This window comes from Talpa occidentalis, unplaced genomic scaffold (genome assembly GCF_014898055.3).
Source record: "Talpa occidentalis isolate TD23 unplaced genomic scaffold, MPIMG_talOcc4v2.1 talOcc4.2, whole genome shotgun sequence".
Taxonomy (NCBI): Eukaryota; Metazoa; Chordata; class Mammalia; order Eulipotyphla; family Talpidae; genus Talpa; species Talpa occidentalis.
In genome coordinates this window covers 84,037,536-84,064,925 of record NW_023602073.1, presented here as the reverse complement: position 1 = coordinate 84,064,925, position 27,390 = coordinate 84,037,536, and the positions used below count along the sequence as shown (strand labels likewise).

Below are 27,390 nucleotides of genomic sequence, written 5' to 3'. Positions count from 1 at the left end.
CCCAAGGGGTTAAGCACTGCACTGTGAGGCAATCTGCAGCCTCTGCAGCATGAGTTCAATCCCCGGCTGGCCAGGGAGCAACCCACATGGCACAGCAGAGTTCTTCTGATTCGCCCACTGCTCCCCTCAGCAGTGTATTTCAGTTATTCTGCTGTTCTGTTCCCCACTCGGTCTCTGATGAATCCTCTCATCCCTTGCATCTCTGACCTGTGTCCCAGCTCTTGTATGCATAAATAAATCTTTAAAAAAAAGAAATTAATAAAGGTAAGAAAATGCCAGGAAATCTAAACATTGGATTTTAGGCTTAACCTGATAGGAAATAGCAAGCCAGAATATATTTTTGGATCAGAGTGTAAAACCATTTAATAGGATTTAAAGAAGACTATCATACAGATATAGCTTGTTTTTTTAAACAGTAGTTTCACATATGTACTTAAAATTTGTATATAATTTACTGCCCCCAAATTTTGTTTAGTAAATAAACATAAAATTTGTGCAGGAAAATATAAACTAGTTCCTCTCCAAACATTTAAAATAAGCCTGGGGGGTGCGGGGAACACAAAATAAAAGTGTTCTTTTTCTTGCTCTGTATTTTGTAACTTTACTCTTCTTGAACCCATGTCCAGCAATTTATTTACCTTTAACAGAATTTGCTGGACTAGTTTTATAATTTCGAATTTCATAAAAAGAAAAAAAAAAACAATTTCTATGTCTGTGTTGAAAGGAAAAATAAAAAGGTTCACATGGATAACAACAAAAGCTCTTTTGTTCTGATCGTTTTGTTGTATAGCTTAGCCTTCAAGTGTAATATGTAAATGATAGAGAGAGAGAGTGAGTGAACGAGCGAGCAGGCACAAAAGTGCATGTGCAGGAGCGGTATAGCTGGTTTCATTTTGTCATCTAATTCCACTTGAAAATTTTTGACCCTCTTCTGCAAGAATCAGGAAAATAATAAAGAACTAAAATAGAGCTCAAAGCTGATAACAGATCTAAGACACAAACACAAATAAGAGGTAGAGATAGATTTAACCAAAATTCAAGAGAGGAAGAAATCAGAATAGGGTGGTCAGGCAAGTTTTGGGAAAATATTGTATTTGAACAGAGACATGAAAGTGGGGAGAGTGAGAGAAACTGATACTGAAACCAGCAGGGCCAAATGCTCCAGGTTCAGAAAGGATTGCAGGGCCTCTTTAATGTGTAGGGACTAACATGGTTTTGTCAAACAGCTGTCAGGGAGGAACATGGTAGGAAAAACAACCAGGTGCTGGAGAGTGCAGGGTCACTAATTTATTCAGGGCTATTTTGCCTGATGACCTCTAAGAGGGCAGCTGCTCTGGCCAAAGCTGGGTTGACAGGTTAGACTAATCAAAGAACAGGAGACAAAAAAGTCTGTTAGGTTTCCACTTCCAAGGAAAAGGGAAAGAGAATCTGAAATAAGATGATGGCAGTGAGAGCGGTTGAGCGCTGGGTTGCGAAGCTGCCGGCGACCTCTGCGGCGCAGCGGTTCGATCCCCGGACCGGAGGCGGGTCCCACATGGCGCGCAGACCTGTGCTCCCCTCAGCAGTGTACAATTCTCTCACCCTCCCGACTGTATGCAGTAGCAATAAATAAAAGCATGCCTCTAGATGACAGTGAGAACTGAGAGAAGGAACAGATGTGAGCGACAATTCAGAATTAGAATTGACAGGACATGGCAACTGATTACATGTAGGAAGCTCAAAGAAAGGAGGAGCTGGAAATGACTCAGGGGTTTCCTGCATGGATGACTGGGAGAAAGGAATTAGCATAAATAGAAGAGAGAAGGTGAAGAAGAATGCAAGTATGTGACTCTGTGTGTGTGTGTGTGTGTGTGTTAATGTGGAAGGCGATTCAGATCAGAGCTCAGTTCTGTTTTACTCAGACCAAAGAACCTAATAGTTCCTATAGGTACTGCACTGGGCACTGTATTAGCCATTGTGCCAGGCATATACAGACACAGTGGTAACTAAGATTCCATTTTGTTGAACTAAGATTCCATTAATTGTGAAAAATATATAAGTGGTATATTTATGCAAATACACACACACACACAGAAAGAAATATAATTCAAACTCACACTTTTTCCAGTTTGAACTTTGCTCATAAACATGGCTCAAGACTACCCCCTGAGTTATTATAGCACATGAGACTGCAAAGGACTAGCTCAACTATTTTAATACTTTAATGCTTTAAAAGATAACAGATGGTGGAAAGAGCTCTCTGGCATTTAATAGAAATGCAGAGTTAGAAAAATCAAAGGGACAAAATGAAGAAAGTTGCATCAGAAAGTTTCCTCTCTGATTCTTCAGTTTCTGCTTCTTAATGTTTATTAGCTCAGTTTAGGGGATCACAGAATCTATTCAGAATAAACTGAAATCAAATAAAATTATAGTTCAAATTTTTTAAAAGCAATTTATAACACATTAAATTGATATGGTATAGTATTACACATTGTAGCAGACAAGGACATTCATAAAACATATTCTTTACCCTCAAAAAGTGAACATTGGTTGGGGGGGGGAGACATGATACAAAAAGAAACTTTTTTAAGCTGACACATTTTTTTTTTGGAGTATCAATTTAGGCAACCCAAGAAAACAAGTGCCAAGTCAGCATAAAATTCATTGACAAAGATGAGAGTATAGTTTCAAAAAGTATTGAAGGAGATCATTTTTAAATATAAGAACTCCACATTCTGGAAGTGAAACAAATAAAAGACTGCTTATTTCATACATAAGGAAATTCAAATGCAGAAAGGCATGATAGAAGTTTTGTACATTTTCCTGAGTCTATCACATTTTATAATCTTCATGAATTTAGTCCCACTTGGGATGAATACAACAGAGAATGTGACTTACTCACCTAATATAACCGTAAGATTCCCAACTGGAGTGAATTCTTTGAATCAAGAGTTATAGAGTATTCTTATCCTCTAATCCCTTTAGCACACAGTCCAGGATTGAGTAAAAAGAGGTCCCTCAATAGATTCCCACCTGGACCATTAAAGGGGATTTACAGTAGTGACTACCTCTGAGGACAGATAGAGCACTGGCTCTGGGGTAAGAATACCTAGCTTCACTATTAGTGGGTGTGTGTGAATATGCAAATAATTTGTAGCTCAGTTTCCTCATGTGCAAAATGAAGAGAACAATGTTATTTTATAAAGTTTTGTAAGGGTCATATGCAGGTAAAGTGCCTCCAATAAAACAGTGTATAACATGTAGTTACTGTCACCAAAGTTGTTAGAAAACCAACAAAATGATAAAATTAGACATTCCTCTGATCTAACTTATGTATAACTTAGGTTGATAAGGGGTTTCAGATGTATGTTCTCTCTTTGAGAAGCTCTTTCTACTGTTCCACAGAATCATCTTTTCTATGGTGCTCCGTAAGGCATCAGAATAGAAGTGCACATTTTGAAGCCTGTAAAATTTCCTAGAGTTAGATACCTTTTCTAGAACCATAATTTTTCATTAACTTTCATAAGGAAATACCCAGGTTCCAATTCTTAGACATTTTTGGAGTCTTTGCTCTTCCCTGTTCTCTTCTCTAACACATTCACTTGTCACCAATCTCCTTTCTATGCCTAGAGATGCCTTTCTCATCCATTTTTCTATAACCACTTTCCTGATCCTTACTATTATTAACTGTCTGGTCTATTTTAGTCATCTACTTATTGGTCTCTTTCTCTCCATTAATGCCCTATTATCATCCATCATGCATACTTCTGACAAATTCATCATCCTGAAAAAAAGGCTTTCACTGAATAGCTCCATGCTCAGATACTTTCATGTCTTACTTCAGTGTAAGACCAGTTTTCCAAGGCTGGATTATAAGAGCATTTATAAAATGGTCTCAACCTTCCAATCTTTTGCCAAATATCCCAGTTCACATACTCAATGCTCTATTTTCTTCAATGTTCTATTTTCACTTCTGAACTTTTACCCATGTTGTATTCTTTGTCTTGAATATCCTAATATTTCATTTTTATCTAATTCCATCTGATTCTTGAAGAAAAACCAAAGCTCTTTATTTCCTTCTGTATCTTTTTCCTGACTCTATACCACCCCAGCCACAATTTTATATATATATATATATACACATACACTATGCAGATATATATATATATATATATATATATATATATATATATGGTATGTATAGTATATGTTCCCCCCTTCTGGAAATTCAATGTAATTTTTTAAAGATTTATTTATTTATACATACAAAAGCTGGGGTACAGGCCTGAGGCACGGGGGGTGAGAGGATTCACCAGAGACAGAGTGGGGAACAGAACAGGCAGATTGAGTACACTGCTGAGGGGAGCAGTGGGAGAGTCAGGAGAGGTCTGCTGCACCATTTGGGTGGCTCCCTGGCCGGGGATTGAACTTGTGCTGCAGTGGCTGTGGATAGCATCATAGGTTGCATTTTAACCCTTGCACCACCAGGGAGGCCCCTCAATATAAATTTTTAAAAAGCAATTAACTTTTGCAATTTTATTTGCATTGTAAGATATACCTACATTGCCACCAATTTATCCATCTATTAACTCATTCACTGGCCCATCCATCCCTTATTTTCTGTAAGTTACAAACTACAAGGACAGTTCCTATACCTAGTTTATTTTACAGGGCTTCCTTCTCTCATCTTTAAATTTAGTACAGTATTCACAACATAGATGGTGCTCAATATTTTTTAAATAACTACAAAAAAATCAGATAGAATATAACCAGATAGAATATAATGTCAAGTATTACTAATTTTAATGTGTTTTCCTGAGCCTCCTTTTGAGTTAGATTTCTCTGTACTTTCATGGTAAGCTCTTACATAGCTCTTTTGTAATGATCTCCTTGCTTTTCTGTCAATTTAATTAAGCCACATGTCTCTAATAGTTTTGATAAGTCTCAACATCTGTTGAATAGTTAAGTACAAATGAATGAGTAAATGCCAAAATATGTTACATATATGTTTCACTTACAATTGATGGCAATTTTTCTTTTTTTTTTTTTAATCTTTCTTAACATTACTTGGAGTTAAAAAGACTTAAAAGTTCTGCTTCAGCATGTCATTTCTGAATTTGGCTGCTCAATGACCTCAACTGTATATTACTAGTAATGCCATCTAAAGTCATTAAAAATAGCCTAGATACATTCACAATGCTTAATATTTGTTGTATACATAATAGATTAGCATATGCATTTATTTAGCAAAATCATTTTTCACTAAATTGTCATGAATTCACTACATAGTTTGCCCCAGGCCTTGGATAGGATTGTTTCATTTTATTAAGATTTTCCTTCTTATATTAGTGCCAAAGTAGCTAGTGGGTACAGATTCTCCTTTGGCTATAAGCTTCCTGTTTTTTGCACAACATCTATTTTCTTGGCACAGGGAAACCGTTCTCATCCTGAACAAAAGACTGTAGAACAGCAGAGGAAATAGTGATTCACAGAGTAACCAGGCTGAGGCCTGAGGCACAGTGACTTCTAACAATAATATTGCCAATATTTATTTCTCTTTGCATCCTCTCTACCCGTGAAAATTGGAAGAAAGCTCCAGTTCAATATTTAGTCACATTAATTTTGATTTTCAGAATTACTACACTCCTAGCTAATCTTCATTTTTCACTGAGCATCTCAGTGATACATGCCAGTGGTTTGCTTTTTTTACTTAATTAACTTATATTTTACATCATTGTTCATTTTTGTACAATATTTGCTTTCTCGCCTTGGGTATAGTCCCCATAAAATTCACACCACCAATTCACATATAGACCTTCACCATAGTCCCTTGTGCTCTTCCCTCCCATTTTGATCCCTCTCCCTCCCCCCATCCCCTGCATAATGCCTCTTATTCATAGTTGCCTGTTAATTTTGTTTTTTTATTAATTATTATATTTTTTCCTGATCTCTTATTTGTTTCCCCTATACACCTCCTATGAGTGAAACCCTCTGATATTTTTCTTTTTTCTTTCTGGCTTATTTCACTGAGCATGATCCCTTCCAGCTCCATCCATGTTGCTGTGAATGGCATGAGTTTATCTTTTTTGATTGCTGAGTAATATTCCATCGTGTATATGTACCACATCTTCTTGATCCAGTCATCTATTTTTGGGCATTTGGGTTTTTTCCATATCCTACCTATTGTAAATAGTGCTGCAATAAACATAGGGGTGCAGATATCCTTTTGAATTAATGTTTTTGTGTCCTCTAGGTAGATCCCTAGGAGTGGAATTGCTGGGTCATTTGTTAGCTCCATTTTCAGTTGTCTGAGGAACTTCCACACGGCTTTACATAGTGGTTGGACTAGTTTGCACTCCCACCAGCATTGTGGGAGAGTTCCTTTTTCTCCATATCCTCACCAATATTTGTTGTTGCTAGTTTTTTTTTTTTTTAATTTGTGCCATTGTCACTGATGTAAGGTGGTATCTCATTGTGATTTTAATGTGCATTTCCCTAATTATAAATGATGTTGAACATTTTTTTCATATACCTGTTGGCCATTTGCATTTCCTCCTTTGAGCAATGTCTTTTTAGCTCTTTTGCCAATCTTTTGACTGGATTGTTTACTTTGTTTTTGTTGAGTCATGTGAGTTCTTTGTAGATCTTTGTAATCATTCCCTTTTCAGTAATATGGAGTACAAAAATTTTCTCCCAATCAGTAGGGTGTCTCTTTATTTTGGTTAATGTCTCCTTTGCTGTACAGAAGCTTTTTAGTTTGATGTAATCTCACTGTCTTTTCCATAACTTTCTTTGCTTTGGGGGATGAGTCTTTTAAAAAGTTACTGAGATGTTTGTCATCTAGTGTTTTACCTGTATTTTCTTCTATGGTTTCAGGTCTTATATTCAATTCTTTTATCCACTTTGAGTTGGTTTTTGTGCATGGTATGGGGCTGTAGTCTAGTTTTATTCTTTTGCATGTGGTGGTCCAGTTTTCCCAGCTCCATTTATTGAACAAACTGTCCTTATCCCACTGCATATTCTTTGCTCCCCTGCCAAAGAATTGTCATATATGTTGTCCATATAAATGTGGCTTTATTTCTGTGTTTTCTATTCAATTCCATTGGTCTGTGTGTCTGTTTTTTGTTCCAGTACCATACTGTTTTAATTATTATGGCTTTTAGTATAGTTGAAGTCTGGGGTTGTGATATCTTTATTCTCCTCCTTTAGAGTCAGGAGAGCTTTGGCTATTCGAGGGTTTTTTTTGTTTGGGTTTTTTTTTTTTTTTTTTTGGCTCCATATGAATTTCATCAATATGTGTTCTATTTATTTGAAGAACGTTATTGAGATTTTTATTGGAATGATATTGAACCTGTAAATTGCTTTGGTAGGACAGCCATTTTGATAATGTTAATTCTTCCACTCCATGAGCAGAGGATGTCTTTCCATTTCTTTGTGTCTTCTTCTATTTCTTTTAACAATGTTTTATAATTTTCTTTGTATAGGTCCTTCCCCTCTTTTGTTAGGCTTATTTGCAAGTATTTGATTTTTTTTTTGCTTCAATTATAAAAGGGATGGCTTTCTTGATTTCTTCTTCTTTAGAGTGCTTGTTTGCATATAGGAAGGCTACTGATTTTTGTGTGCTGATTTTGTATCCTGCTACTTTACTAAACTGGTTGATTATTTTGATTAATTTTTCTGTGGCGTTTTTAGTATGTGTATTATAATATTATCTGCAAATAGTGATAGTTTTACTCCTTCTTTCTCTATTTGGATTCCTTGTATGTCTTTCTCTTGTCTTATTGCTCTGGCTAGGACTTCCAGTATTATATTGAAAAGCAGTGGTAAGAGTGGACATCCTTGTCTTATTCCTGATCTTAAAGGAAAGATTTTCACCTTTTCACCATTGAGAATAATATTGGCTGTGGATTTGTCATAAATGCATGCCTGTGGCTTTAAATCAGGAGAGTAGGTCAGGATAGGGTGGGTAAATTTTCCATACATACATTTCCTAATTTATTACATGCACTGTAAGGAGCACTTGATCAAGATGAGCAAGTGTTAAGTGAGCTGTATTGTTTTTTGAAATGTCCCAATGCCTTTCCCACAACTCTTTTGAATAAGAAATAGTAATAAATACGAAAAGATGTACAGAAACAAGTGCTGACGAGGATATGGAGATAAAGGAACCCTCTTACACTGTAGTAATTTACACTGGTCTAGACGCAATGGAAAACAGTATGGAGTTTTCTCAAAAGATTAAAAATAGATCTGCCATACAAACCAGTAATTCCATTCCCAGATATCTACCCAGAAGAATATACCAATATTAATTCCTCTCTTTGTCAGATGTAGGCCAAGTGTACACAAAAGGAAAGCTCAACTGTTGTCCATTGTGTGGTTTGGAGAAAACTGCCATTAAATGAATTCAATGAAAAGTTTTCTGTATAAAGTTTTCTTGTATAACCTTCATTTCTTCAGGACATCTTTCTCAAAAGAATTATTTCTTCCTATGGACAGATATAATTTGGTCAGAGATTGACCCAAGAAAGCTGAAAGCATAAATAAATATTAAGCTGGCTGCTTGGAGCTGGCCTTAGGCTTAAGGAGAAAATTATCTTTAAACTCCCTGATAGAATCAGCAAGGTAATAAAGAGAAAGATTCAAAGCAGATGCTCTAAAGGGGGGAAGGGGTAATGACCTGCATTTGTTTAAAACCCCCTCTTATCCACAGGAACAAAGGACACAGAATAAATAGAAGAAACAAGATGCTCTCAAGTCTGGTCACCAACATAGGAAATACTCAGCATCATTATAGAGGCCCTAGTTCAGGCAACAAGAGACTTGGTGAAAGTAATTAATAACTAGCGAAGTTCCACAAGACATCTTGCTATATATAAAGCTACAAAAGCTCTACTCTCACTGAACTAAACTCTTTTAATACCTAAAAAAGTTATTCTCTTCTGAGCATTCAGAAATAAACACAATATTATCTCAAAATAGTTACAGCAGAAAAAAAAGGGTTTTGTAAGTCTGTGAACTGGCATAGAATGAATAAACCGGCAATCATGTAAAGAGAATGAATAATATAAAAGCCATACATTTTTAAAATTCTGTCACTTTCTAATTATAACCTTGAATTGGAAATGTCAGCATTCCCAGTGTTCTCATTTGAAGTTACTGATTGTACAGACTTTATTCTAAAAGACAAAAACATTTATTTTTTAAGTTGGATCATTATTTTCCTATTATCACTTGCTCAGTATGACCCTACTACAGGTGGTAATAAAACTATAGATTATAACATTGAACAGCTCTTATTGTATATAATTTTTAAAAAAAATAAAAGTTGTATCTTGATATTAACTCTTGGCTAAAAAAAGTACAGAATATTCTGCTGTTTCTGAATAATACCTAATGCATAAAAAAATAGACAGCAAAATGATTTCCTGCATATGAAAACACATTCCCTTTCTTCTTGGTTGAATCTTACCTAGCAACTTAGACATCTTTTAAAAGGAACAATATTTTTAGCTAATACATATTTTTAAATATTTGTTTCTGCTAGTATATCCAAACATTACAAAATTATTATTCTATGCTAACAGACTACACTTTTAAAAAAATCATAAAAAATATGTTTAAAATGACAAGATTGGGCCTCCCTGGTGGCAAAGGGGTTAAGCACTGCAATATGAAGCAATCCACAGCCTCTGCAGCACAAGTTCGATCCCCTGCCAGCCAGGGAGCAACACACATGGCACAGCAGACCTCTCCTGTCTTGCCCGCTGCTCCCCTCAGCATTGTATTTCAGTCAGTCTGCCTGTTCTGCTCTCCACTCTGTCTCTGGTGAATCCTCTTACCCCCACCCCTGCATCTCTGGCCTGTACCCCAGCTATTGTATGCATAAATAAATAAATCTTTAAAAAAACAAAATAAAATGACAAGATCTAATCATTTTAATTTTTATCTCATTTTAATATTCATATTTTACCTTTAATATCTGAAGTTCTATCATATCTACCTATAATAATAAAATTGAGATTTCTAAATTTCTTCTTTATATACATCATTTAAGTTATATTTGTGTAAAAAATAGGATCCTTAAGACTTTATGAGAAAACATGTATCTATACATCATGTATTCAAATAACAGAAGAACTGTTGAGGATATCAGAGATTGCACACATGACTTGGAGTTCTTCTCCTTTAGTACACAACAGAAGCTCCATTTCTCTTTCATTATTTCCAAAATTTCATGACTGAATTCCACTTGCTCTTTGTTTATTGCCACCAACAGCATCCAAGCCAACATTATGTTTTGCCTATACCACCTAAATTGCATCCTAAATATCCTTTTATCCTCTGCCACCCATTTACCACAATGAACCAAACTTATTTGACCTTCAAGGCTTTCTCAACCACCTTTCATAAAATCCAAAGACATAAAAGGCTCTAAGATATAACCTTGGCTTAGCTCATCACTCACATCCATTGTCTTCCTCCTCAGGACTTTTCTCTTACTTTCTTTTACTTCCCCAAACACACTTCTGATAAGAACCATGTAAGGACCATGGCAGAGATCATCCTCCCTGCTTGCAATTCTCTTCCCCTGGTGCTTTACAAGGTCAGCTTCTCAATGATGAAATCTCTTCTTAAGTACCATCTCCTCTCAGAGACTTTGTGAGCTCGCCTCTTAACGGCTTCCCGTGTGACTCTCTGTCACTGCATTTAAGTTAGATTCCTGTTAGAAATGAATACTTTTATCATTTAACTTTGTTGTTGAGATCTTCTCCCACACTCTAAGTTCTACAAGGACAGGGACTCTGCTTTGTTCACCTTATATCAGGTACCTGGGTTCTGCAACAGTACAGCCCAACACATTTTGTTGGAGGGAGAATAAAAAACTTGACTCTCACAAAATCAGCAGTAAACTGCTTCCCCCACTACGTATTCTTCCGCCAGTTGAAGAAGTTCACTTCCCTTCTACTCAGCACCACTTTCTCATCCAAAGCTTATTTAACAAGTTTTTACGGAAGAAGTAGATGAAACTTGTGCTGATATCTGAATTCAGAAGAATTTGGAAAAGACTGAATAGAAAATCAACAGAACCAAGGTAGAGAATACCAGGGCCCCCTTGGTAGCTTAGGGATTAAGTCCAGCACTATCACCACCAAAGGTGGTGATCCCCAGTCAGGGAGCTAAACCACATGGCACAGCAGATCTTCTTGTCTCACCTGCTGCTCCCCTTAGCAATGTATTTCAGTAGATCCACCTGGTCTGCTCTCCACTCTGTCTCTGGTGAATCCTCTTACCCCCATTCCCCACCCCCTGTACCAATGGCCTAGATATCAGTTCTTGTATGCATAAATAAATAAAATTAATTAAAAGAGAGCAAGAGAACAGCTTGTGATTCAGGGAGGACAGAGTATAAGATCAGGAAAAACAAAAGTCAGGCTAGATTCTGGTACTCACAGGACTTCTCACAAGCTTTTGAGAAGATTCACTGTATCAATGTGGGAAGTGTGTCTGAATTGGAGATAGTCTGCCTATGGGATGTCCAGTAGGCATCCATGGTACTTTTGTCATTGCTGCTACATCAAGACATAGAGCTCTGAGCATTAGAACACACAGTCTGAAGAGCATCTCTGGCATACAGAGTTAAATGTATAGAGACATAGTGGCAAGGGCTTCCATCTAACAATTTACCAAGGATATACCTTTGTTTCATTTGTTATTTAATATAATTTTGATGGCAGATATGTAACTTTCAGGGAGAAATTAAATTTTCATGCATGAAGATATATGTATATTTTACAAGTGCTATGGGAAAATTTAATATCTATTTTTCTCAATTACATTTTTAGTGCTCAAGTTTAACTAATTTAAATTAGGTTTAATATAAGTTATGATACTCATACGATTTACTTCATTCTGGTCCCATATATGTTGGTCCTTAGAATTACCCACATTTCAATTTTTTTAAAGATTTTATTTATTTATTTTTGCATAGAAGAACTGGAGTATAGGCCAGTGACATGAGGGTGAGAGGGTTCACCAAAGATACAGTGTGGAGCAGAACAGGGAGAGTTACTGATATACACTGCTGAGGGGTGCACTGGGCGAGAGTAGATAGGTCTTCTTCACCATGTGACGGTTAGGTCCCTGGCTGGGGACTGAACTCAGGCCATTGCAGTGAAAGTGCTGAGACTTAACCCCTGGTCCACCAGGGAAGTCCCTACATTACAATTAAATATGAACAAAGATTGTAGTTGGTGAAAATAAGCCATGGACTTGAGATCTACAAAAGTATGCCTATTAAAAGAAAATTGTGGATGCAATCTCCCTGTCAATTCAAGGCTGACTCATCTGAAACTGTGAAGAAGGGGAAAAGAAGGGTGTGTATAATACAGAGACCCACATGCCCATGTCAAAAATCTCAATGCAGATTGTACGCAAGATGATCCAGTCAATGCTATGAATTAATATTTCACAGAAAGATCATTTCTAGAAAAGATGAAGTAAAGAGGAAGAGAGACTAGCCAAATAAACTCCTGGGACTACATTATTTGAATTTTTACCTGGAACCTATATTCCATTTTGGTTCAATGAATAAAATTGATAATTACAGGATACAAAAATAACTCATCAACAAAGCAAAAGAAAAGTAGACAAAACTAAACACCGTATCAGAGCAAGTTTCTCAATTTTTCTACAGGTAAACAGGAACCAAAATAAAAGAATCTCATCACTTTTATAGAACTTATAAGGTCTTTTAAATATTTTTGTCTGCTTGGCTCTTTGATTTCTCAGAACCCCAAACTCTGGGGTAAGGCTGGAAAATTTTATATGATGAAATTGGTTGTAAATACCAATATATGCATGCAAGAGAATGTGTGTGCACACACACAGGGTTATTTTCCTAGGAAATAGAAATAAAAGATATCAATAACCCCAAATCATGCATGATACAGCTATATAGAATTGACATCTGAATATGAGATTTTCTGAAAATGTAGGGATTCCATATGATACAATTACCAAAACATGCATACATGTTCATATAGAACCACTACATGTGTTCAAACAAGATAGAAATTAATTAAAAAACATCACCAAGAAAAAATGAATGATGACTGTACTGATGAATTCTATCAAATATTTGAAGAAACATTTACAGTAATACTTCACAAACTCTTCCAAAATATAAGAGCAGGGAATGCTTTAAAAATTTCTATAAACCACTATTACCCTCACATCAAAAAAAGTCAGAGATAGCACAAGAAAATTATAGACTAATGTCTCTTATAAATACATGTGCAAAACCATCAAAAATATTAGTTAATCAAATAAAGCAACATATAAAATGAATAACCATATGATATTTGTCTCAGGAAGGTAACAATGGTTCAATATATGAAAATCAATCACGGGCCTCCCCGATGGCGCAGTGGTTGAGTGCTGGGTTGCGAAGCTGCCCGCAGCCTGTGCAGCACCGGTTCGATCCCCGGCTGCTCCCCGACCACCAGAGGAGGGTCCCGCATGGCGCGCAGACCTCTCTTGCCGCCCGCTGCTCCCCTCAGCAGTGTACTTCGGTCCTTCTGCCTGCTCTGCTCTCCCCTCTGGCTCTGGTGAATTCTCTCACCCTCCCGCACTTCTGCTGTACCCAGTGCTTGCATAAATAAATAAATAAATCTTTAAAAAAAAAAAAAAAGAAAATCAATCAAAGCAACATACCCTATTAATAGAATAAAGAACAAAAAATAACATTAACCCATCAATGGAGGCAGAAAAGTTATTTTTAACACCCTTTCATGACATGAGTACTCAACAAATGAGAAATGGAAGAGAACTACCCAAACCTAATAACGAACATCCACTAAAACACCACATGTGGGCCTCCCTGGTGGTACAAGGGATTAAGACGCAAGCTATGAAGCTATCCACAGCCACTGCAGCATGAGTTCAATACCTGACCAGGGAGCTACCCACATGGAGCAGCAGATCTCTCCTGACTCACCCAGTCCTCCCCTCAGCAGTGTATTTCAATCAATCTGCCCGTTCTGCTCCCCACTCTGTCTCTGGTGAATCCTCTCACCCCCCACACCTCTGGCCTGTACCCCAGTTCTTGTATGCACAAATAAATAAATCTTTAAAAAAAACACCACATGCAAAATAATGAAATCATACCCTTAATATACCCCATATATAAAGATTAACTCAACATGAATCAAAGACCTAAAAGTAAGAGCTAAAATTATAAAACACGTAAAATACAGGAGTATATTTTCATAAATTTGTATTTTACAATAAACTAGTAAGAATATGAGACCAAACACAAGTAAAGGAAAATTTAATAAATTGCACTTCATCAAAATTAAGAACTTGTACTTCAAAGTACATGCAATATACTTTAAATTACCTTAATCTTATCTATACATAGATCAAATATCTATCTACTTATATATACACTTTATTAAGTAAATGTGTAGATGCACATAGAAAACAATGAAGCAGCGAATGGGAGAAAATATTTTCAAATCACTTATCTAACAAGGATATAATATCCATTTTATATAAGGAAGTCTTATAACTCAACAAAACAGGTCAAATAACTCAATTACAAATGGGCAAAAGATTTTAATAGATATTTTTCCAAAGAAGCTATACAAATATCCAGTGAGCACATGAAATATGCTCACCATCATCACTAAGGAAATATAAATCAGAACTACAACAAAATAGTCATTCATATACTTCACACACACAAAAGTGATCATAATAAAAAATAATAATAACTGACAATAACAATGTTGGCAATGATGTAGAAAAAGTGAAATCCTCTCACACAGCTGGTAGAACCGTAAAATGACGGCATTACTTTGAAACACAACTTGACAGATCTTACAATTCGTCAATATACAGTTAACACACATGACCCAGCAATTTCATTCCTAGGTTTACATTCAAGAAAACTGAAAACATATATCCACTCAAACACATGTTCAGTGATGTTAAAAGGAGCTTGATATATAACATCCAAAAAAGTAGATACAATCCAAATGTCTATTAACTGATGGATGTATAAACAGAAAGCCTTATATATAGGGGCGTGTGTGTGTGTGGTGTGTAATGGAATATGATTCAGAAATATTAGGAATTAAATACCAAATCACTCTACAACAAGAATGAGCCTATTTATTATCAGGTTAAATGATACAAAACAAACATTCACATATTATATGATTCCATTTATAAGAATATCCAGAATAGACAAACCCATAGAGGCAAAATAAAGATTAGTGGTTATTAAGGACTGGGTTTTGAGGGGAGCAGGGGTATGTCTACTAATGGTATTAAATTTCTTTTATAGAATGATCAAAATGTTCTGAAATTACGTAGTGGTGATGGTTGCATAATTTTGTGGAAAGCACTAAATTATACATGTTAAAAAGGTAAATTATTCCAATCTTCTGGATTTTTCATCTTTAAATCCAAAGTTTAACAACTATCACAAAAGCAATATGCCAGTTTACCAGTATTGAGGGAGGATCTCAGAACATAGAAATTCTTTTGCTGAAACATGGAAAGTCCCAGGAGAACTGGAACAAGTTTATCTATATATGATCTTTCATAATTTATTTCCTCTGTTCATTGTTTAAGTGCTGGTAATACCCTCTATCCTGCCTTTTACATTCTTTCCTTCTAACTCCACACCCTCTTCCTACACTATTTCATTCATCTTAATGATTGTTATTATAAAAAATTGCTCTCAAACAGGCCTATCTCATCTGAGTCTACTGAGTTTGAGATATGGGCAGTCATGGTCTTCTGGATCATTTAATTGGAGATCTCTTTGGTCAATGATGTACAAGTTGAATAGTAAATCTAAACTTACTTTAGGGTCTAATTCGCTTCTTGATTTTATCACATCTACTTAATCTCTTGTGCAAAAGTGAGATATCTACTGTCTTTGCTATATTATCATATCTAACAAATCACTGAACTCTTAATTATATTGTATATAAAATTTTCTCAAATTTGCCTTAACTCCCTCCCTCTTCTACTTATTCCCTTGACCATCAATAATTGAGAGTGGTTAATAGACGAGATTTTTACATCGTTTTACACCTTTCACAGACTTTTACATATATGATTGCACAAAAATTTCACATTGTATCAAATTCCAAAATACAGTATTCAACATAAAACCAAGGACTAGGCAAAATGTGTTGCTTCATTTTTCCAAATTAGACAAGTGAATTTTAAGAAATTCTGATGTACCACTTCCTGCCTCCTTTTCCACAGTACACCCACACACACATATAAACACCTACCCACCAATACAACCACACACACACATGCACATCCATTTTCTCTCTCTTCATCTCCCCAACCCTCCCTCTCTTTTTCATTTTCCAGAATGAGTGCAAGCTTTAAATAACCCCACCATAAACTAATGTTCTGAACTTCAGGGCAACTATTGTCTTCTATAAGACTACTCCTAACTTGCCTACCTATTGAACCAGTCATCTTTCAAATACACATTAACTACTACATGCTCTATAAACCATTCCCTCAACACGTAAGCCCCAGACAGAATACATCATCTTTTTCTTTTTAAACATACTGTAGTGTTGCACTTATCATGTAGCATTATAGCTTTTTCAATTACCTAACTACAGACCCTAACTTGAGAGGGAATACTCAGACAAGAATTCAAACTCATTTATCTACATATCTTATACTGAGGAATAACAGGAATAAGATTTAGTTTGTCAAGCTCACTAATATTTTGATAGGTTTATTTCTTTGATTCAGTGATGACAACTTTTGCAGCATGCTTAAAATATGATTGAGTGACATTTTAATAATAACTGAAAGGGAATCTTTGGATAGTTTATATATACAATTATCAAAAAATATAACGCATATTGACACATGATCTAGACTTGCAAAATAGAATGCACCAAGCAATAGAAGTACAGTCACCCTACTTCCTGTCTCTCTGTCTCTCTTTCCCTAATTTATCAAGCATTTTGAAAATGTGATATATAAACACCCACCCCACTTTTCCTCTTCAAAATCTATAGAAATAGAGTATTTCCACTAATATATTAAATTGCGATAGCAAGTGCCACCAATCACCTCTACATTGCCAAATCCAAAGGACTTTTTATCCTTTAAATTATATATTGATTTTCTTTTTTATTAATTTATTTTTTAATGAATTACCTTTTTCTTATGTCCTTGTTAATTATATATTGATTTTTCTATTCCATTTGATACTGCTGAGTATTCCTCTTGAATCCCTTTATTATTTTGGCCTCTGGTTCTTCTGCACTATTTTGGGCCTAAATCTTTGAGTAAAACTCAAGTACCACAAAATCTTTATAATGAAATTTGAATTCTTCACAGTCTACCTATCACTAGACCTGTTTTGCTCATTTAATTCTTTCCGCTTCTCAGTTGATGGTCCTTAATCATCCAAGCCACTAATATGATGGTTTCCCTAAACTCTATCCTTACAAACCATATTAAACTAAAAACTAAGCACTACCCATATCATTTCTTATTTAGCTGTTGAAATATTTCCTTCCTACACATTTTATTATCCCAACAGGTCAAGACCTTATCATTCCTCCCTGGGCTACTGCAATACTCTCTTCATTGATTTGCTTGTCTTTACTTTTTCCCATATCACATTCACTCCATTTCTGCCAATTAAAGTCTCTTAGTGTACTCCTTTTACTTTTTTAAAACTTCTCAGAATCATTGAAGACAGTTTTGTTGATACCATCAGTGCATCCTTACAACTAAATGTAGTAATTATTAAAGTTTTTATTTTGATCCACATATGAAAGAGTAAAATGTAATAGAGTTACATATATAGTTATATAGATAAACAAATTACTGAAAAATTAATAAAACATATCTTTTTTATTTTGATCCAGTTATCATATAGGAACCTAAGTTCATCCAACAATACTAAGCTGGGATACATTCTTCCATTTTTTATTTTCTTCTATTCCATTCAAAGTCAACAACAACAAAAACAGATGACTGGATCAAGAAGATGTGGTACATATATACCATGGAATATTACTCAGCATTCAAAAAAGATAAACACATGCAATTTGCAGCAACATGGATGGCGCTGGAAGGGATCATGCTCAGCGAAATAAGCCAAAAAGAAAAAGAAAAATACCGGATGGTCTCACTCATAGCAGGAATCTAGAAAACTTAAATAAGGGACCAGGAAAATGAATAACTATAAGAAAGTGAAAATCAAAATCAACAAAAAAACTATGAACCAGAGACACTTTTTTTGGGGGGGAGGGGAGCGATTGGGGTCAGAATGGGGGGGTTGCAATTGTATGGGGAATATAAAAATAAAATTTATTATTTAAAAAAAAAACAAAATCAACAACAACAACAAAAAACAACCCTTTATAGATTTTTAGACCCAGTGATAGAGTGTGACTTACAAATTTAAAAACACTGACTTAAAGGTTAAATCCTTCATAACTACCACCAATTTATTGTTGTCCTTTTCATCTCAACCTAGAAAGACATTTATGTAGCTATGGAGCACTCAATCAACAAACACCACTCTCTATTAAGAATCAGTAAAAATAAATAATGAATTACAAATTTGAAATTCTTGAAGACACCTAGAGAAAGATTTGCTATTTTAATTTTCATGTACAGGCTGACCAAAGAGTTTTTGGAAAGGAGGACCCAAAGAACCCACAATTGCTTATTCGTAGCCACTATACTCAAAGAGGGGTACCCGGGAAAGATCCACATATTCCTACAACTTTAAGTCAACAGGAAGTAAAAACAAACTAAGAAAAAATGATCTAAATCCTTACTGAGAAGGATGACAATGGCTTCTTCATATCTGATAATTCCAAATGAAAATGGACACTTTAATGAGTGGTGCCAATTAAAATGGAAACTAGATTTGGAAACTCAATGGAATATAACATTTTCAAATCAATATTAATTCCTCAAATAACTTTTCCAGAAATTTCTTGCATCTTAATATAAGTGTTTTCTAATCCTAGAACATAAGACGGGAAGTAGGGACATAGGCTTTCTATGAATTATCAAGAAAAGTTCCATCACAGGAACATGGCTTTACAGTAAGAGCATTTACACAAAACCAAAAAAAGAAAAAGATGGCAATATAATTAAGAATATTTCCTTCAAGTTTTTACTTTTTAAATGTACTTATAAGTCATTCTTACCACAGTTAAAATAAAATTATTTTTATTCCCGCTAAAAATAGCGACTAAATGTAGAATGTGGTAGTCAGGAATATGTATATTGAATTAAATCTACAGCTCACCTATGGAGATTTTTGAGATTTACCAAAATTTTGTATCCTAAAATACAAATAATTTTGTCACATCGCTATTTGTAATATACAAAATACAAGTGCTTTAAAATACAAAATACAAGTGTAATATACAAAATACAACAACAAAAAAATTTCAGTCTTTGCCAGTGTTAAAATATCATAGAAAGAGTTAAAAATTTTTACTTTTATTCTTATAGAATTTTTATAATTTTCACTTTATTTTGGTTTTATTTCAAAGAATTCTCAGATAGCTAAATAAAACTATGGAAAATCATTCTTAGGGCACATTTCTACAAAGACTTCTGTTAAGAACCTTGGATGAAGGTATTTCTGCAACTAGTTAACTACTTGGCTGTAATAGTTATGCTGAGTATTGTTGCAACTGAGACATTTTAAGGAAATGTTTAATTTTTCTTAGCAGGAGCATAATCTATTCAGAGGACTGAATATATCCTGCTACTCTGCAAAATTTTAAAACTCTTCACATTTTTATCTCATCAAAATTCATATTTGAAAGTCAGAATTTACTTATTTAGTTTCTTCTCTACCTCCTGCTTCCTTTTTTTGTAGGTCATTTAACTCTTTGCTAGGATCTACGCTTAAGGTTACAATAGCAAAATGAAGTAGTTACCTTTAAATAACATAGCATTAGTGAATAATGGACTACCTTTGCATTTCCCTTAAATTCAACCCTTATTCAACTGCATACCACCTCCCTATTTCCCCCAAATCTTAGGTGCTAGCCCACATACATTCTAGATTCATAAGAGACAGAGTTGTTGCTACTCTAGATCCTTTAGAATATGTCCCATTTTCTCTAATTAGTTTTCTATTTCCAATATGGCATTAGAAATATCACTTTAAAAAGATACTTAATACAAAACCATGTGTCCAGATAATATTTTCTAATGCAATAGTAGTCTTTTTATTACACATACACCAGAGTATCTACTTCCACATGCAATGGGAATAATAAACTTGTAACCATTGATGTGTATAAGAGACGACATTTTCAGTCAATAAAACCAATGCCATACTCACGGTGAAGGTTGGTGGGGCTGGCTTTCAGCATTTCTTGGTGTTTTGCAGGCAGCAGGCTTCGCCATGTCCCTGACAACACACCTGGGGCGCATGATAGACAGCACAACGCACTATTAATTATAAAAAGGGTAGAACACATCTGGAAATTAAACATGGTACTGAAAACAGTCTAAGGGAATGTCTTTAAAGCCCCTTCAATATTAACTTTGAGGTCATGGAAAAGCCCTCAGAGTTGAAAATCTTGGACTCAGGCTTCCAAGAGCTCACTTACACCCAGATAAAAATCTGTGCTAGCCTCTGTATTTGATTTTACTCTTAGTACCAATAAAATGATTATCAGCAGTTTTCTTTCCCCACAGAAGAAATGCTACTGAAAGCTTTGGCCTCATCATATGAAGACATCTGAAAAATTAGAAATAAGAACAGCTGTTGCGTTGATTATGTTAAAAGATAGGCAGGATTTTCTATGGCTTTATCTATTTTTAATAAATTTTATTGTTATATCTACAGTGCAGCCTTTATCTATTTTACTGAAAGATTTAGACACTTATTCCATGCCATTCATCACCACACAGGTCTTTTCTGTAAGAGGCCTCAAGATTTCCCCTTGTTCAAATTCCCCTTCAAAATAAGAAAAGAGGAAGAGTTAGAAGGAAATGCTTATATATATATATATATATATATATATATACATATATATATGTATATATATATATATATATATATATATATATATATATAAAGTATGTCTGTATGTCTAAGATGTGAAAAAAAATAGTAAAAGTTTTTTGTGCCTTAAATTCTCCATCATAGAATAAATAAAGGCAGAGTGGATAATATAAGTAGCTCCAAAGGGCAGCAGGTGGAGTTACTCTTATCCTCAAGTCACAGGGCTTATAGAATGATGGAAAGATTTGTTGGCAAAACTTAGAAAATATCCCCATCTGAGGCTATACTTATATGACTCAGATATTCCTTCATTTCAAATGCTTTAAAACACTACTCTCAATAGGGAAGTTTTGTTACAAATCTGAGACCCCTATATTTGATAAATGGAAATGTCCCTTAAGACCCAGAATTCTCAAATACAAATCTGGTTCTGAACCTTCATGGAAACTTCTTGGAGGTATGACTATAGTGCTAATACTTAAGGCCAGTCATGTTATTCCAGAAGTGGATCATGGAGAAGCAGTAGTAAACTGTCTTCCCAGAGTTAAAGGCTGCATGGCAAAATTCTCCACTTCTGAAAGAAATGATACAGGAAAACGTGGACACAACGCACAGAAACGTGCACACACACACACATACACACACACACTGCTCATTCCAAGCAAGGTCAACTAAGACTGAGAAATCAATATGTAATGTGACGAGAAAAGAAAACGGTGCTGTTTCAAGGCCTCAACACACTTCCCTCCTGGAATAAAGGTAATGAAATGTGGTATTTGTCAAAATTTTATGCTAAGCCCTTAATGGAATGGTCAAGATACATGAATTAAAAACATCCACTGGAACCACCAACCCTTCTGTTCAGGCATTGGGATTAAGTGGACCCTCAAGAAGGTAACAGTTAGGGAGAAGTAATACACTAGATTTCTCAACTCTGAAATTTTAATCTAACTTATGCAAGGTACAATGCCCAGGAAGTTGAATTCCATAGCACTGGAGAATCCTTAGCAATTCTCATTCCACTGAAAATAGCACATGCAGAATATTTATTCTACATGTGCTGGTTTGTGAAAATATCAGAAATATCACCAACTTTGGAAAAATGTTTGAAGAATTATATCTACGAGAAACCATATGTAACCTTCTGCTTCAGTTAATTTCCGTTTTAAAGTTTCAGGTATCTGTACAGAGTTTTGAAATAAAACAAATCTGCCACTAAGAGTTTTCCTGAAATGTTTTGAGCTGATACTTTTCTAATAAGGATAGATGATCACACAGCACTAAGGGGATGTCTCTAAACAAAATATTTTTTTCTTCTGAGTGAAAACCACATGTTTGTAAGAAAACTCTGATGTAATCTCAAGTACCCAGTGGTTTGCGCTTAAAATTTCAATAGTTGGAATTTTGCACATGTTATAGAATTGTTCAAATAAAACTCTGAATTTCTGAACTTGAAGTTTTATGGGATAATGAAAATACATTAATAATCAAAAATACCATTTAGAGTCTATGTATATTTAATTAACTTAAAATATACTTGATTACTCTAGTTATTTAAAAATACAGGAAAACATTTTTCATATTGTATATTCTGACCAACAATAAGTACCTATTGAATCTGGGCTTTGAGAGGAAAAATCTATTGGTTCAGACTGCTAACTATGCAACCAATTTCAGGGGGATCTACGCTATGGTGATATCTATTCCTGCATTTCCTAATTTGACTTCTTTTTAGCTGAAATTTCTTTTAGATATAAGAAAAACTTAGTTCAGGTACATAAAAATATATAAGATTTTTGGTTTGTGTGGAATAACATTTCTTTAAAATTACAATTGAAAATTTGTGTCTGCCATATCTTCCCAGTTCGGAGAGATAAACCTTAATAACTTTTGACAGTTCTAATGTGTGGAAAGGGGAAAGTGGCACTTTCTACCATCTTCCACACATTAAAATTATTGTAGTATATGACTTTAATCCTTTAATAAACACAGCAATGATATGTCAGCATGCTGTGACTCTTCAGGGTGTTTCTCTATACATGGAGTAGTCCTTCAGCCAGACATAGGGAAACCACAATTGCTGCCACAATACCGACTTCCCAGAATTACTATGGACTGCGAAGCTAGGAGTTTCAAGGAGCTTGACCTTCTATTCTTTGCAAGATCTTAAATTACTCTAGGATTTATCAGACATGAACTCTTAATAGCCTGCAAGCTGCAAGTGAGCAATCCCTCATCACTCAAGCAACTCTGAAGATTTATGCAAATAAGACATTCTGCAACCACCTCAGGGGAAAGCTCCTCCTGACTCCGCCCTCCGCGCTGCTGGGTTTTATGAATGACTGCAATCAATGCGATGAATGGCTGCCAACTGCCCACTCAGCCTCTTCTCTTCCGCGCACGTACACACGGGAGAAACTCGAATTGCCACAAGCCTGCCGATGAGGCTGGTAAGGCTTTCATCTCCCCAAACAGGAACTAAATATGCTTCCAGATACTTAGAGTATGTGAATTAAAAATTATAAAAGCCTTCAAAAAACAATTTACATAATTACTTTCTCTCTTTTGAGTTTTCATTTTGGTGACTACATCACTAGCCCTCCTGCCCTCACCCCACCCCCCCACCTGCAGGGGAAAAAAAAAAAACACCATTTGTGAAACTTGATCAATTTGCATTTTATCTAAATTGCTTTATCTTTTATAACTAATTCCAGGAAACTAGTTACTGTGCACTAAAGCTGCCATATATATTATAACACCCTTAAATTTTTTACTCAATCTTAAGGTTTTTGAATTTGACTGAGGATTCTCCTATTGTAGAGACAACTTACATCCAAACAGTGCTGGGGAAAGTATATGTGTGCTTACTTCCCCAGTGTTACTGTACTAATCTGCTATTGTCATAAGAGAAATTAAAGGCAGTTAAAATAACATAAGTTTAAGAAAATAAAATATTTTTCAAAAGCACAGTCTTCTGATTTGCTGATCACTGATTAAAAATACACATAAGCAAGGGAAAATAGACAAGAATAAATTTCAAGGGTTCAGTAGCTAGACATTTTCTTCTAATCTTTGTTTAGTGTTTCCAGGCCCTCATACACAAATTATTAGTCAAAAGTACCTAAATAAATGCAAAATTCCTGCCCCCATAGTGATCCCCTCTTTATCCAGACAGCAAAATGCGCCCTCAACATCTTCATGGATTTCTAACGGACCTCTAAAAAATTACAATTTCCAAAAACAGAATTCTTCATCTTTTTTCTCTCAAACCTGATCCTCAGCAGCCACTTTCAATTTAGCAGATTTTAAACAATTCTCTAGCTATTTGTGACAAAGCCTTCTTTTCCTCATACCTTGTTTCCAATTCACCAGTTTGTTTCTATTTTTAAAATACATGCAAAACCTGACCATCTCTCACCTCCTGCACTAATTGCCATACTGTCCAGGTCAAAATAATCTTTTACTTAGATTCCCACAATAGATTTCCAACCAGGCATGTACCCTTGCCCTCCTCCTTTAGTCTGTTCTCAACACAACAGCAAGATTGACTCTTGGGAAAGAAAATTACATCATGACTCTTTTCCCCAAAGCCCTGCAAAGATTCCCCACTTTACACACAACAAAATGCTGGAGGTCCTTGGAATACAATCTGGCTTCCCATACCTCTGAGTTCATCCCCTGCTACTCTCTCCCCTTTACCTAACTAACTCTTTCCCAGCCACAGTGGCCTCGGTGCTGGTCTTTCTCAAACACACCAGGCATTATCTTGCCTTGGGACCTTTGTACCAACCTTTCCTTCTATCTGAAATGTTCTTGATGCTGGTATGAACAATCCCTTCACCTCCTTTTAGTCTTTGCTCCTACTCTGATTATTCTATTTATGATGCCTACTTTGATCATTCTATTTGCTGCTACAAATGCTTTCCCCCATCACATCTACATACTTCTAAGCCCCTCTGTCTTTCTATACTACTAAAATTGACTGACTCCCACTACTGAACTATGAGCTGTCCAAGAAAAGATATTTGTCTATTTGGTCCACTGACATATGCTAAGAGTCAAAACCAGTGCTTGACACAAGAGTTAATGAATATATATCTGCTAAATGAATGAACAGGCGAAAATTTTGTAGACTTCAATCTTGCATAACTAATCTAAACATTAAAACAATGACTTAGTGTAGAACCTAGATAATACTTTTTTCAGCATATTTCTATAAAATATGACTTGAATAAACTCTAGTGAATTTGTTTTTATGTTTTGACTGGCATTCATTGTCTTGTTGAACAAGAAAATAGGTATATCTTAGCAAATGACTTACTTAGTTAATAAAAACTCTTTTTTAATGGCAAACCATTGCTTTAAACAGTGAGATAATATTTAACATCTGGTGTACTGATTTTTCAATCAAATAACACTTCAAAATAATCATTTATGACAGATAACAAGAACTTGAAAAAAATACACATCATCACGCTTATCACCAGAGAAATGCAAACAAAACCACAAGGTAATATCTCAGACCTGTGATAATGGCCCATATCATTAAGTCCAGAAACAGCAAATGTCAGTGAGGATGTGGGGAAAAAGGAACCCATGTGCACTGTTGGTAGGAATGCAGACTGGTTTCCTATGGAAAACAGCATTGAGGTTTTCAAAATATTAAAAAAATAGAGCTACCCTATGATCCAGCAAGTCTACTAGAAGAATGCAAAAACACTAATTTTAAGGAAAATGCACTCTCATTGCCCCCTACTCATTGCAGCCCTACTTACAATAGACAAGTTATGGAAACAACCTAAAAGCCCAAAGACAAATAAATGGATTACAAAGATGTGAGATCTATCCATCTATCTCATTAAATTATACTTAGCTACATTCATATATATATATATATATATATTCATATGGGACATTCATATCTCACTGCAATGAAAATTAAATGAGGCATGCTATGCATATTTGGGTATGTGATATTTAAGAAACAGAAGGGCTTATTTTCTAGTCTATTTAGAAAAATCAAAAGGTATTACTTCTTTTTGCTATTAAGAAACTGCCTCATTTTTTAATTTATTGTGTTTTTAAATTGAGGTAACACTAGTTTATAACACCTCTTCATATATATATATATATATATATATACACACACACACACATTTTATATATTTTATATATATATATATATATATATACATTCTTGCCATTTATGAATAGAAGGGATTATGCTAAGTGAGGTAAGTGTGAAAGAGAAAGACAAATGCCAAATGATTTCACTCATGTGTATTAAAGAGAAACAAACAAGAGAATGAACAAAACTAAACCTCAGATAGTAGTCATATTTCTAATTTCTTTTAGTAGAAATCGGACTACTAAACTGAAGCTACCAGAGGGGGAGGCAGATGTTTGGGAACAAAGTGCAGAGGTGATCAAATGGACTATTTGAGGACTATGGGCACCTGGTGGTGGGCATGGTATATAGATCTGAAGAGATCTTATAAACCAGTGTTCAATCCCCCACCAGGGAGCTAACCCACATGGCGCAGCAGACCTCTCTTGTCTCATCCACTGCTCCCCTTGGCAGTGTATTTCAGTAGATCTGCCTGTTCTGCTCCCCACTCTGTCTATGGTGAGTTCTCTCACCCCCTGCACCTCTAGCCTACACCCCAGTTCTTGTATGCATAAATAAATCTTTAAAAAATTAAAAATGCATATTCATGCCAATTTAACAGTGAACAAATAAGTATAATGTCACACATAAGATGAAGATGGAGCAGTGAAAATTCTACACCAGAAGGGGAAAGTGAAAGTTGGTATTTGATAAAACAGATGTACTAATTACAAATCATCGGAGTGTTATATCTCTGATGTACATTCTGGGACACCTCAGAAGATACATGAAAGTAATTTTTATTAAAAACAAAAACAAAAAACATGGAGGACAGGCAATAAAGGATCCTAATTATAAGAAAAGGGAAGCCAGCTGGTCATATTCCACAATTAGTGAGAGGGCTGCTGTATCTCACATAAGAGGCCAGGAAATTATTCACAAAACCAGACAAAAACGCATAGGATTCTAAAATAGAGGTGATAACAAGATAAAGAATCACTATTGGGCTTAATGGGTGATTTTAAATTTTGAAAAAGCAAATTTTTCAAGGGCTGATAAGAATGAAAATAATAGGTAAGAAGTCAAGCCTCTGGTGTTGTGGATGATTCAATCCTCCCCAGTTTATCACCCTTTATCTCTCCAGAATGCTAACATGCTTGGTTCAGACAAGGTCCTAACATTGTTTCCAATGTTACAGCAATATAAGCAATCAACCTCTTTTTATCCAAGCTCCTGTCTTCTGTAAACA

General features: G+C 35.2%; 1 protein-coding gene across 2 annotated transcripts in view; it reads right to left on the bottom strand.

Annotated features, from left to right (window-relative positions):
- RIMS1 (regulating synaptic membrane exocytosis 1) overlaps positions 1–27,390 on the bottom strand; it is a 461,872-nt gene that overhangs the window by 362,219 nt on the left and 72,263 nt on the right. The window contains exon 2 of one of the 2 annotated variants that reach the window (XM_054698919.1): positions 20,366–20,446. The exons of the other annotated variant lie outside the window; for it this stretch is intronic. Within the exon in view, the coding sequence (XP_054554894.1) occupies positions 20,366–20,446 (81 nt within the window). The remainder of the gene's footprint in view (positions 1–20,365; positions 20,447–27,390) is intronic. 2 annotated transcript variants of the gene reach the window in all.